Here is a 13638-nt window from a genome sequence, read left to right as displayed (position 1 = left end):
TCACAAATAGATAGAGTTACGTTTTTTTTTTTTAATGACCTTCGTTGATGTTATGATTTTTTCCTTTTGACGTTTGATAGCCATTACTTTTAGTTTACTTTAGAAGCAAATTGCGCATAATTTTGTTTACAGCCGTTAGTTCAGTGTCAATTTTAACATGGAGTGCAAAAACGAATATTTCCACCATATTTTGCTTTTTCATTTCTGTAAAGGCAAAAAAGCTGCTGAGGCTCACAAAGAGATATATGAAATTTATGGTGTTGATTGCTTAACAGAACACACATGTCAGAAATGGTTTAAAAAATTCCGTTCCGGAGATATTTCACTCAAAGATGATCAATGTTCTGGTCGACCTACAGAAGTTAATAATGACCGAATCGAAGCCATAATTTAATCTGATTGTCATATAACTGTGTGAGAGATTGCAGAGAGGTGAAATATATCACACACAACAATTGAAAATCACTTATAATGTCTTGGACATATTAAGAAGCTCAATATTTGGGTTCCATATAAATTGTAAGAGATTCACTTAACACAACGAATCAATATTTGCGATATGCATCTCAAACGCAATGAAATCGACCATTTTTTGAAATGAATCATCACTGGTGATGAAAAATGGATTGTCTACAGTAACATCAATCGAAAACGACCATGGTCCAAGCGTAATAAACCAAAACAAACTACATCAAAAGCTGAATTGCATCAAAAAATGGTCATGCTGTCAATTTGGTAGGATTACAAAGGTATTGTGTATTTTGAGCTGCTTCCAAGGAACCAAATGATCAGTTCAGATATTTACTGTCAACAACGAATGAAACTGGAGGAACTTTCAATAATGGTGACCTGAAATCACACTTGCTTCAGTTTTGGGCCATTAAGGACCAGAAGTTCTCTGAGTGTAGAATCATGAAGTTACCGTAAAGATGGCAAAAGGTCATCGAACAAAACGGAAATATATATATAATGGATTAAAGTTCAATCTTTGTATGAAAAAATGACTTTTATTTCACACTAAAAAAACTGAAATTACTTTCTTGCCAACCCGGAGTGGTTGGCATTAGGAAGGGCATCCAGCTGTAGAAACTCTGCCAGATCAGATTGGAGCCTGGTGCAGCCTTCTGGCTTGCCAGTCCTCAGTCAAATCATCCAACCCATGAAAGCGGATGTTAAACGATGATGATGATGATGATATATATATATATATATTTATATATGGTAAGAAATTTGCTTCCCAACCACATGGTTTTTGGGTTCAGTCTGACTACATGGCACCTTCGGCAAATGTCTTCTGCAATAGCCCCAAAGCCTTGTGAATAGATTTGATAAATTGAAACTGAAAAAAGAACGTATGTATGCTCTCCCTCTCTTTGCAGGGCCTCTGACACTAGTGGAAAGGATGGAAGTGTTCTTCGGACCAAAGATCTTGCCTGAATACTTACAACAGAGTGAGTTCTGCTAAAGGTATCCACAAGGTAGATGGTGATGTAAATTAGGTGATGATTTAACACTGCCACTGTAAAATAGAAATGATCCCTCGATGGGTTTCCATGGGGTTCCCTTCTACCAAATTTCACATACAAGACTTGATTACTGTAGAAGACACTTGCCAAAGGTGCCACAAAATGAAATTTCATAGTTGCAAAGAAAGCTTAGTACAAAGAATGCAGGCACAGAGTTCCTTTTTGTATGCTATGGTTGATATAATGGAAAGAAATCAAGAAATTTATAAATAACTAGCTGGCCCCATGCCGTCAAAAATGTATTCTATATATAAAGAAGGTACAAAACCAAGATTTTAGTTTAATAATTCTTTTATTACCAAATTTTTAATGAAAAATCTATCTGCAACTAACATCCCTTGACTGCTTGTTTCCTTCAAAAGAATTTTTAAGTTTTCCTACATTCTTGTACGACTTAAGGCCACATAAAGCTGGCTGTGACTAAATACGGGAGCTGGCAAGTAAATACCAAATACACAGAGTTGAAACGCTCTCACAACCAGTTTGCCAATCACCCCTTCCTTCCTTATTCATCTATCACCCCCACCTTCCTTTCTCATTCATATGTTGTGACAGAAAAAAACACCAGAGTATTGTTATAGTAGATTTACCATAAACAGAATCTCTTGAGACACCAAGTCGAACATAAGCAGTTCCATCCCAAGTGACAGACCAGACACGAGCTGTAGGTCCAATGGAAATATTGATAATACTTTGACTATTGGTGCCGATATGATCCCAGGTTTTACCTTCTGGACAATCCCTTGTGACGCCACTGCGGACAAATACCTGTGGGACAAGAAAAAATTCAGATAAAACAATGATGATGGTCATTGTGGGAATGGAAGTGGTTTTGATGGTGATGGTAGTGAATTTAACAGTAGTGATGATGATGATGAAGATGATGATAGGTGATTAGCAGAAGGTGGAAATGATGGTGGTAGTGGTGGTGGTGATGACATGTGGAGATGAAGGTGGAGATAGTGATGTGGAAATAGTGGGGATGGTGGTGATATTGGTGGGGAAGGTGGTGATGGTTATAGAGATAATGGTGGTGGTGGTGATAGTGGAGACAGGGGTAGTAGTAAAAATGAGAATGGTTGTGGTGTTGGGGATGGGGACAAAGGTTATGATGGTAAGGATGATGATGATGATGTTTACAAATGTGGTGCATGTGTGTGTGTATGTGTGTGTATGAAAATATGTATATATGACTGACACTGTTGTGTTGTTGGTGGGGGTAGCAACAATGGCAATACTGCCACTGCCGCTGCCACCACCACCTCCTGAGACCTTGAAGAGATAAAGAGATATAATTACCTGACCATCAACTGTAACTGCCCAGACACACAGGTGTCCAAGTGGTTGATTAGGAAGTTCAAAGCCACCAACTGCAATATCAATGAAAGCTTCTTTGTGGCTTTCAATGGTGAGATCAGGGATCTGGAAAACAATTGACAAATAAATAACAAATTCATATGCATTCATTCGTTGTCTCTGCATCATCTCTCCATTTATCTAATAGTTTAGTCAGAGAAAAGGTAATGCGTACTGACTTTTTACAGGGACATTATGACTAATGGGAGTGAAGAATCTAAGGAAAATGAGTTACTGCTGTAAGAAGCAGTGCATCAATATACTGAGTTATATATATATGTATATCTTTTATCTTTTACTTGTTTGTCATTAGACTGCAGCCATGTTGGGGTGTTGCCTTGAAAAATTTTTAGTTGTATGAATCGACCCCAGTACTTATTTTTTTGTTAAGCCTGGTACTTATTCTATCAGTATCTTATGCTGAACTGATACGTCACGGGGATGTAAACACACCAACACTGGTTGTCAAGCAGTACTGGGGGACAAACACAGATGCAATGACACACACACACACACACATACATAAATATGACAGGCTTCTTTCAGTTTCCATCTACCAAATCCACTCACAAAGCTTTGGTTGACCTGAGGTTATAGTAGAAGACTCTTGTCCTTGGTGTCACACAGTGGGACTGAACCCGAAACCATGTGGTTGGGAAGCAAGCTTCTTACCACACAGCCACACCTGTACCTCTCTCTCTATATATATATAATATGTTCTATTATGGACAAGGACCCACAAATTATTTGGAGGAGAAATAAAATCAATTAAGTTGGTTCTCAGTACTTGGATGGTACTTAACTTATATCAACTATAGAAGGATAAAGAGTAAAGTTGACTTAAGTGGGATTTGAACTTCAAATCTATTTTGTAGGCATTTTGTTTGATGTCCTACCAATTTTCCCAATCATATAATAATAATAATAATAATAATAATAATAATAATAATAATAATAATATAATAATAATAATAATAATAGTAATAAAAATAATTTGTATTGTTCCCAATGCAACCTATTTTATGAATGATAATCATTCCCATGTATAATAAAATGACTATGATACCACATATTTGTTCACTGCAATTTGTGGCAGACAATGTACTCAACAAATGAATAATGTCTCCACAATTTGTGCCCATCTTATCAGATATAAATCACACATGCAGCCCCCACTCTCTCTCTCCCTCCCTCACACACACAATGTCAAGCATTGTTTCAGTTTGAAGTAGTTGGAAATTCCACTGACTGAAACAATAGAAATATAGAACAGTGAATGATACCAATGACAGTCCTGTGAGTAAAAATCAGTTGTGTGTATATAACTGTAACTGTGTGAGTGTATATATATATGATTATGAGGTCATACAACATGCTGATATTGTTAGCAATGTATTAACCTCTTCTAGATTACAACTAGCAGCAGCAATAGTAGACTTCTATTACTTCAACATCACAACCACTGCAGTGACCATCACCATTACCACTATCACAAGAACCATTATCATTACCACCACTAGTTACACTGAAAGATAAGATAAAACACATTTGAAAGGAAACATTACAAAATGGTTTCACTGCTGTGGAAATGTTGATAAGGTGAACTATATTTGACCACTGGTCATTCTAGACAGGTTATTAGTTCAAACAATAACAAAGTAATTGAATCAAAGAAAATAACTGAAATCCCTTACCTTTGCCCAACAGTCCACTGCTGTATAACGCCGGAATCTGATCCATTTCCGTTTGCGTACACAAGAATTCCACTTGATATCTTGTGTCCAATATGAAGGGAAGTTGGCTGCATATTGCCAACCCTAGCATTGTAAATTAACAAAAAAGTATTAGAGCAATGTTACAGTGTTTAAGAGAAAAGCAAATTATTAGAGTGTGTAGGACAATACAATGACAATAATATATTGTAGAACACAGAAACACATTGTAATAGATTGTAAAATGGGGTACTGAACTTGGTCATACTGTATAGGTACACATACTATGTAGAACTACAGAGGTCATATTAATACATTGTGATACAGAACACAGTTAACAGTGCACATGATGCAATAACACATTATACCCCACAACAATGCATTACACTACAGTGTAGGACAATGTGGAAAACACAACATACTGTATGACAGTGTAGGATAGTGTGGAGGAGAGTGTTTAAGACACAGTATCATTGCAATATGCTGTAATACAGAATGTACGGTACAATAGTAATTAAGAGGAAAGCAATAAATGGGCCAGGTTATTTACTTACACCACGGTCAGTCAAATGTCCTCGAAAATTCTCATCCACACTCCAATCGCCCTCCCATTCCCAGTACTGTGATGGCAACTCAAAACAATCTTTCGGATAATAACCTTCTCCGCTTTCATCACTCCAGTTCTTGCGTTCTGTTGGCAGCAAGTTCTTGCCAGAGAAGCCATTAACTGGAGTCCATCGCTGTCAGAGAATAAAACCGTAAAAGAGAGACTGGTATTTAATGATAGATCAACAATTTGATACAAGAAGATTAAGAAATTCTTGCTACAGGGGACATGGTAACATACAATAGTTTGAAATTATTAGTCAAAATAAGGTTTATACTATAAATGCACCACATGAAAAGCCTACAACTGAGCTTCTATGCAAGCACTTGTCTTGCAAAAATAAAAGCAAATTCTTACTCTTAAAATAAAAGGATGGACACAACTTGAAATCTTTTTATCGTAAGACTGTTCAATTGAATCCAAACTGGCGAAACAACAACATTATATATGACAGTATATATAACATATCACCAGATGACTAATGATATGTAATGTAATATATGCTCACACACACACACACACACACACACACACACACACACACATATATAATTCGTTAACTGAAAGTATATATTATGCACCACTAGATGACAGTATACATTACACAACAACAGATGACAATATAATCTTATCACTAGCTGACAGTATATTATTCACACATATGCAAATGCATACAAACACAACACACTCACAGAGAATGTACACCAATATATACACAGGCACAACATACCCTACCACATACTATTAATGCCTCATTCATAAATGAAAAGACAAAAAAATTTCATTCTATAATTGAGGTTTGAGATTCAATACCCACAAAATCTAGAATTAGATAAATTATTACTACAAAAGCAAAATTAGAAACAATACAGCAATTAATTATTATTTGTTTTTAAAATGATGGTCTGATTAATTAGTATAAAAACTGTTGATCATTTATGAAATTATCTTTATAAAAGATTACCATATTTTACTATTTCCTTGCTATCATGTAAATAAAATATGACTTATTGGTTTTATCTTCAGCAGAATCTATTTCTACATATACACCACACCAACTATTTGATCAGCTGGCATCTTGTATGACTGCTGCTATATATTTATTATTTTGAAATCTCATATCTCCAGCCACACACCATACCAATTGTCTAAATAAAATCAGAATTAGCTGCCAATGCCACCAATTTTGGCAATTGCTGGAAAGAATACAAAACTGGAATGTTGTTACAAAATCAATTATAAAATATATGAGAACCATTTGAATAAAGAATTGGCAAATGTTTTGTTACCCATTAAATTGCTGTTAGTTTTATTATTACATTTTAAGATGTTTTAATTTGAAAGTATATCTATGAATGGAATTTTTTGTGTTTATTTATAACTATTCTCTAAATTCCTACAATAAAATGAGTCAATATTTAACCAAAAAAAAAAAAAAAAACAATGCGCCATCACTGGAATTTAGATGATAAAAATATATATTCACTATTGTAGTAAAGATAAGATACAGCACAATACACTCTCACTCTCCTCCTGCTTTCTCTCTCTATCTATTTATATCTTTCATATATTCATACACAGGGCTGATAAGAGAGGGAAGTTCATCTTGGAGGCTTGCACAAAACTTTAATGTTTTGTGGAAGTCTCCAAGATGAGACACATCACACAACACAAGTCAACATACAGACAACATACACACATATAGCATATACAGACACATTCACACACATGTGCACAAAGCAGACAATATCTTACATACAATACATCACAGTCACATGCTGGTTGAACAGTAAACAAGTTTTACAGATTTTAACTCCTTGTCCTTTCACTGCTAGTTCAATCAATTGCGTGACAGGAAAAAAGTCACTTCATTGGCTTTGAAATTTGGCTGCCATTTCAAGAAGGGCCAGTGTCCACATAAAGTATCTTTCATTGGCCCATCAAAATTGGATGATATTTCTGGATCAACAAGGGAGTCTTTATGGAAACAGAACCCCTACCATCACCTTTGGCTGCTATTTCTAGCAAGTCAAATAATAACATAGAGCACCTCCCTACTTTGTTGGTCAAGGAACTTTGACTGTTATTTCTGCCAGGTCAACTGTCAACAAAGAGGCTCCCCTATTGGTTCAAACTCATTTGTTGTTTATGAGTAAGAAGGGTGTAGTATTGTAAGACTGAATGTGTTGCTAGAATGCGAGGAAGAATCTTAAGAATGCTTTCTTCACTGTACCACAGTGAAAATTGAATCACTTCTACAACATTCCTAGCAACAACATTTGCAAATTCTCTTGCCAAGTCTTTCTTTAATTGTTATTTGTAAAGGTATAAATAGAGATTCAATTTCAAATGCTAGAATATGAAGAAGGCGTTCAATAGAGAAGTGTCATTTATTACAACCAATCATTTGTATAAAAGGATAAAGAGTTAAAAAACGGAGTTGAGGTGGGGCAAGTCATATTTTTTGATGGAATTTTCAGACTATATTTCAGACTATTTTATGGAATTTTCAGACTTTGAACTTAGGAAAAGAGAAGAAAACAAAACCAGAATATGAAGAAGATACCAAGTGCATCATCAACTATTTATAAAAGACTAAAGAGCTACAAAAGAGTACCATATTTTGTACAGGATCTTCAGGATCTGATAACTTCAGGTCAGAGAAGAAAATAAAACCTACCTAAACAGGAAGAAGGTAGTGCAAGTGAACAATGTCAATTGCATTATCAATCATTTGTAAAAGGATAAGGAATTATAAAAGGAAAGGGAGTGGTTGTTTTCTTTTTATGGTATCTTCTGACTAGTAACTTCAAAATTACAATTAAAGAAACCAAACCCTTATCAAACTGCAAAGGCATTGTAAGTGGTAGACTTAACCCATCATCCTGCTTAATATCACCAGGTCCTTAAGTGCCTTGTAATCAAGGCTACACTGTTGGAAATATCTGCACCAGGTTTCAAGTTTAAGGATAACTTCCTCACCCCTCTCACTAATCTCATTGGCTCTAAAAGGAGCTACAGGTCCAGCTTTTTCTCCTGTGACTAAGTAATTAAACCAAAAAGAAAGAAAAAAAAATGAGAGATGTAAATTGTATCGAGTAATCATTAGCAAAAGTATATAAAGAAAAGGAGAAGATCATATTTTATATGGTATCTTCGGACAATAATAAATTTAAACTTAGGATATTTAAGAAGAAAAAGTTCCACCAGGATATGAATGAATATACATACCTCATTTTCATACGTTTTATCTTGTATTCGAATTGGTATTTCTAATGGGTAAACATAAACGTAGATCTGGTGGTAACAGCTCAAGCCCCAGGCACAGTCCGGTGTGGCAGAGATTCTCTTGAAGTGTGATGTATACTCAGAACTTGATTTATTAACTTGTTGTACATACTTGGCTTTTGTGAAGAGTGTGAACACATTGCCATCCCAGCTGACCAGCCAGAGTGGTGACCCAAGCATTGGCTACTTCCCATTGATCCTGTAACACAATCAGAATACATTACATATATTGGGTCATCCTATAAATAATGCAATTTTTTCAGTTGCATAAACTAAAAGTCAGAGGAGAACAGTATAAACTACCTGCATCAACTTGCTATAAAAGCAGGTAGTAATTTTACCTTGTGCTTATTCTTAGTGCAAGTTTTGAAGAGTGCTGTTCGATTTTAACAATTATTTTTTCAAAGCTATAATGGAAGTGAAAAAGTAGCATATTCAACATATTTTGTTTTATGAGTTCAATAAAGGCAACAACACAAAGGAAAGTGTGAGAAATATTAATGCAGTATAAGGGGATCAGACAATAAGTGTAAGCCAGTATCAATGGTGGTTCCAGAAATTCCGAGCTGGAAACTACAGTCTAGAAGATGAGCCTTGTCCTGAAAGATCTGTAGAGCTTGAAGAGGACGTCCTGCAAACCCTGGTGGAACAAAATTCCATCATAACCGTTGAGGAACTAGCTGGATTTGTCATCAGAAAAGTCAGCAAATTAGGTCAATGGATTCTTTACAAACTTTCCAAGACTAATTACATGCAGAGAGTGAGTGTGTGCTCTTCTTTGCTGTCAAGTCTCACAAGTTAACCTTTTTGGGACTGAATAGTGACTGGTGATGAGAAATGGATTCTCTATAAAAATGTCAAGCACCAAAGACAGTGGTAGGGAAAGGAGAAACACTGGCACCCCAGGCTAAAGAAGGTCTTCACCCACATAAGGTGTTATCTGTTTGGTGGGATAGTCCACTTTGAACTTTTAAACCCAAACCAAATGATAACAGAGGCGATCTCGTGCGAGCAGCTTGAACAGCTTAAGTCAGTGCTAGAAGAAAAACGACTATCTTTGGTGTTCTTCCATCAGAATAATGCTTGACCACATACAGTGAGGATAACATTTCAAAGGCTGCAACAGTTTGAATGAGAAACAATGCCCCACCCACCATATTCACCAGACATTGCCCCATCTGATTATCATTTATTCTTCAGTCTTCAAAATCATTTGGACAGAGAAAATATGAATTCTGTAGACAAGGTCAGAACAATACTGGAGGAGTATTTTTCATCACAGACAAGTGAATTTTGGAAGAGGGGCCCTGCAAGTCTACCAGATAGATGGAAGAGCATTGTAGAAAATGAAAGAGAGTATATTTTAGATTAAAAAAGAACTTTATTTTGTATAAAAAAAAAAAACATATTATTTATGGGATGAGCCAATAAATGTATATATAAGTAAATATATATACATGTATGTGCACATGTATGTATAGGTAAAAATATATATGTAAGATTGTGTACATATCATCATCATCGTTTAACGTCCGCTTTCCATGCTAGCATGGGTTGGACGATTTGACTGAGGACTGGCAAACCAGAAGGTTGCACCAGAGTTTCTACAGCTGGATGCCCTTCCTAACACCAACCACTCCGAGAGTGTAGTGGGTGCTTTTACATGCCACCGGCATGAGGGCCAGTCACACGGTACTGGCAACGGCCACGCTCAAAAAGGTGTTTCTTACGTGCCACCTGCACGGGAGCCAGTCCAGCAGCACTGGCAACGACCTCGCTCAAATGATTTTCTAACATGCCACCACCACAAGTGCTAGAAGGTGACTCTGGTAACGATTATACTCAAATGGTGCTATTTACGGGTCACTAGCACGGAAGCTTGACAGCTGCTCTGGCAATAAACATGCTCGGACAGTGCTGTTAGTGCTCCACTGGTGCAGGTGCCAGTCATCGAGTATGGTTCACTTACGATTTCGATTCCGATTTCACTTGCCCCAACAGGTCTTCGCAAGCAGAGTTTAGTGTTCAATGAAGTAGAGGTTGGCATGGGTGCCACTCGCTGGATTCGGTTCGATTTCGATCTCAGATTTCAAATTTCAAATTACAAATTCACTTGCCTCAACAGGTTTTCGCATATATATATATATATATATGGTTAAGCATAATTGTTGAACGTAGGGCCTCACAGAGGAAATGTAAAATGACTGAGTATTTTGGTAGTATGCTGTGCTTGAAAACACCTGTCAAGCCAAATGAAATCATAGTTGTGGCCGATGCCAGTGTCATGTAACTGGTACCCATGCCAGTGGCATGTAAAAAGCACACTCAAACATTGGACCTCACAGAGGCAATGATAAGTGACCGAGACCTTTGGTGTTATGTCATGCTTGAGAAGACCCATCAAGCCGAGTGAAATTGTAGCTGTGGCTGATGCCAGTGTCACATAACTGGCACCCGTGCCAGTGACATGTAAAAAGCACCCATTATACTCTTGGAGTGGTTGGTGTTAGAAAGGGCATCCAGCTGTAACAGTCATGCCAAATCAGATTGGAACCTGGTGTAGCCCTCCAGCTTACCAGTTTCAGTCAAACTGTCTAATCCATGCCAGCATGGAAAACAGATGCCAAATGATGATGATGATGATGATGTGCGTGTGTGTGTGTGTGTGTATATATATGAATGTATGTGTTCATATGTATGTGTGTTTGTATGTATATAAATATATATGTATAAATGTTTGTATATGTGTGTGTATATATGTGTGTGTACGTATGGAGACATGTACATTGGTTCATCCAATAGTTTCTTGATAAGTATAAAATAAAATTATAATCTCTTGTAGTATGTGTTTTAGTATATACTTTTATTTTTTTTTTACTTTTATTATCTCCAATCTTTTATTTCCTTCTTTATGTCTTCACAGCACATATGCAAACTCATTGTTACTCTATTCTATCTAGTAATTGGTGCCAACTGCCTAAACCGCCCCCTCCCACCATCTTAGCCTTAAATGGGAAATAATAAGAAAAGCACAGCCTTATAGAAATAGTAGATATGGGTGTGAGCTGTGCTCTAAGGAAACATGTGAAATTTTAAAGTACAAAGATCAGGGCAACCTGATTAATGATAGATTAGACCTTCAGGTATCATGCATACCCAGTAATTTTCCATGCACATCTCAATTGAAGGTGACAGCTAACAGGCTGTACATGTGTGCTTGATTGCCTGTATGTGTGTGTGTGTGTGTGTGCATGCTTGTGTGTATGTGTGTGCATGCTCGTGTGTATGTATGGACAAACTTGCTTCCTCTCTCTGTGTCTGAAATCAGCTCTGCCTCTTACAATGACCATAATGCTTATACTCACAATGTCGCTAACACCTAAAACACCTAATCCTACCTCTAGTAGGGCTACGATCTTAATCCTAACACACTTGAATGTTTGAATGATGTCAGGTCGCAAGTGAGAACAGATGAAGCATGCCTAAAAAATGAACACGGCAACCTCCCTCTTCTTTTCAGGCACTGAATAACATCTCTCCTCCCCAAGCTTCACCCCACATTCCTTTGCCAGTTTTCAGAGTTGGCACAGTCAATGTAGGCACACTAAAAGGTAAGTCTAGTGAGATTGTAGAGATGCTTGAAAGGAGACGTGTCGATGTATGCTGCATACAAGAGGTAAGATGGAGAGGAGCTTCAGCTAGGGTCCTCACAGGCAAGGCACATAGATACAAAATCTTCTGCCAATATTTGCCTTGCAGGTAAAATCTGCAGGTCCTTGAGTGCCTTCCAAATTTCTTCTTTCGTGTAGGGTTTTGGATTGCATTGGATCCTCCATGGGTTTTTATGTTTTTTGTTTGGTGGGCTGGGGTTTCGGCTTTGGTTGTTTCATTTTTGCCTTTTCCTTTTTCTTCCTTTCCTTCTTTATGTCTGTGTTCGTGTTCTGTCCTCCCTTTTCTTGTGGTTGGAACTTTTTTCTTCAGGTTGTCCACTGGGGTGAGCGCTCCATTCATTTGTTGGACCACTGGCACAGAGGGGCTTCTAGTTGCTGCTTCCTTGGCTCTCCTATTCTTTTCTACCTAGTCATTCACAGGGGTGGGAGACCCATTCTTTTGAGGAACCACTGGATCAAAGAGACTTCCGAGTTTTGTTTCCTTTTCTTTTTCTCTATCGTTATTAAACTTGCCACAATACTTTTCCATTATGACATCCAGGGTGTCAATGTATGGTCAGATAAGCATATAGGATTGGATGAATTCATTTTTCTTCCGCTCTATCTCATCAATGGTTCTACAAAAACCATTGTTTTCCAGTGCAGCAGTGATGATGTTGTTTGGTAGATCGCCGCTAGCAATAATCCATACTCGCAACAGAAGATTCAATTCTTATCTTCTCCCACTTTGGTGTCATCTTTGTTTATTAAGCCCAGAGGAGAAAGTAGAGGATAGAGAGGAAGTGAGAGATAGAGGTGGGGTAGAAAAGAAGAAACACAGAGAGGGGAGTAGGGAAAGAGAGAGGGAAATATGAAGGAAAGAGAGAGGTGATATGAAGGAAAGAGAGGGGTGTGGGGTGTTAGCAAGACAGAGGGAGGTAGAGGAGGGGGAGAGAAAGAGAAACAGAGTGAGGGAAAGGAGGGGAAGAGAAAGAGAGGGGAATAGGGAAAGAGAGAGGGAAATATGAAGGAAAGAGAGAGGTGCTATGAAGGGAAGAGAGAAGGTGATATGAAGGAAAGAGAAGGATGTAGGGTGTTAGCAAGACAGAGGGAGGTAGAGGAGGGGGAGAGAAAGAGAGACAGAGGGAGGGAGAGGATGGGAAGAGAAAGGGAGACAGAGTGAGGGAGAGACAGGAAAGGATGAAGGATGTGAGGGAAAGGAGAAACAGAGTGAGAAGAGAGGGAAATGAAAAATATATGAGGGAGAGGGTGAGGTGACAGGGGGAGAGGTAGATGTTGAGAGAGACAAAGGAAGGGAAAGAGAAGTGAGAAAAGAAGAAGATATGAAAGGGAGGGTTAGAGATGAGAAAAAGAGTAAGATATGGAAGAGAGAGGGAAAGAGGTAGGTGTAAGGCAAACTCTATTGGTTGTTTCAGGAGAATGAAAAAGCACGTCTTTCCACAACGAAACCGGAAGTAGATATATACATATATAAATAT

At 37.5% G+C, this 13638-nt stretch overlaps 1 protein-coding gene across 1 annotated transcript in view; it reads right to left on the bottom strand.

Moving 5' to 3' along the window:
• The window catches only part of LOC106875269 (tectonin beta-propeller repeat-containing protein 1), a 66985-nt gene that overhangs the window by 40414 nt on the left and 12933 nt on the right, over window positions 1–13638 (bottom strand). Inside the window, exons 2-6 of the mRNA XM_014923356.2 lie at window positions 8433–8688; window positions 5149–5334; window positions 4577–4699; window positions 2826–2948; window positions 2117–2294 (exon numbers count right to left, since the gene is read on the bottom strand). Of these exons, the coding sequence (XP_014778842.1) occupies window positions 2117–2294; window positions 2826–2948; window positions 4577–4699; window positions 5149–5334; window positions 8433–8669 (847 nt within the window). The 5' untranslated portion in view covers window positions 8670–8688. The remainder of the gene's footprint in view (window positions 1–2116; window positions 2295–2825; window positions 2949–4576; window positions 4700–5148; window positions 5335–8432; window positions 8689–13638) is intronic.

Source organism: Octopus bimaculoides, chromosome 2, assembly GCF_001194135.2.
Source record: "Octopus bimaculoides isolate UCB-OBI-ISO-001 chromosome 2, ASM119413v2, whole genome shotgun sequence".
Lineage (NCBI taxonomy): Eukaryota > Metazoa > Mollusca > Cephalopoda > Octopoda > Octopodidae > Octopus > Octopus bimaculoides.
Note: the sequence above shows the minus strand (reverse complement) of the source record. Positions and strands in the feature narration are given on the sequence as shown.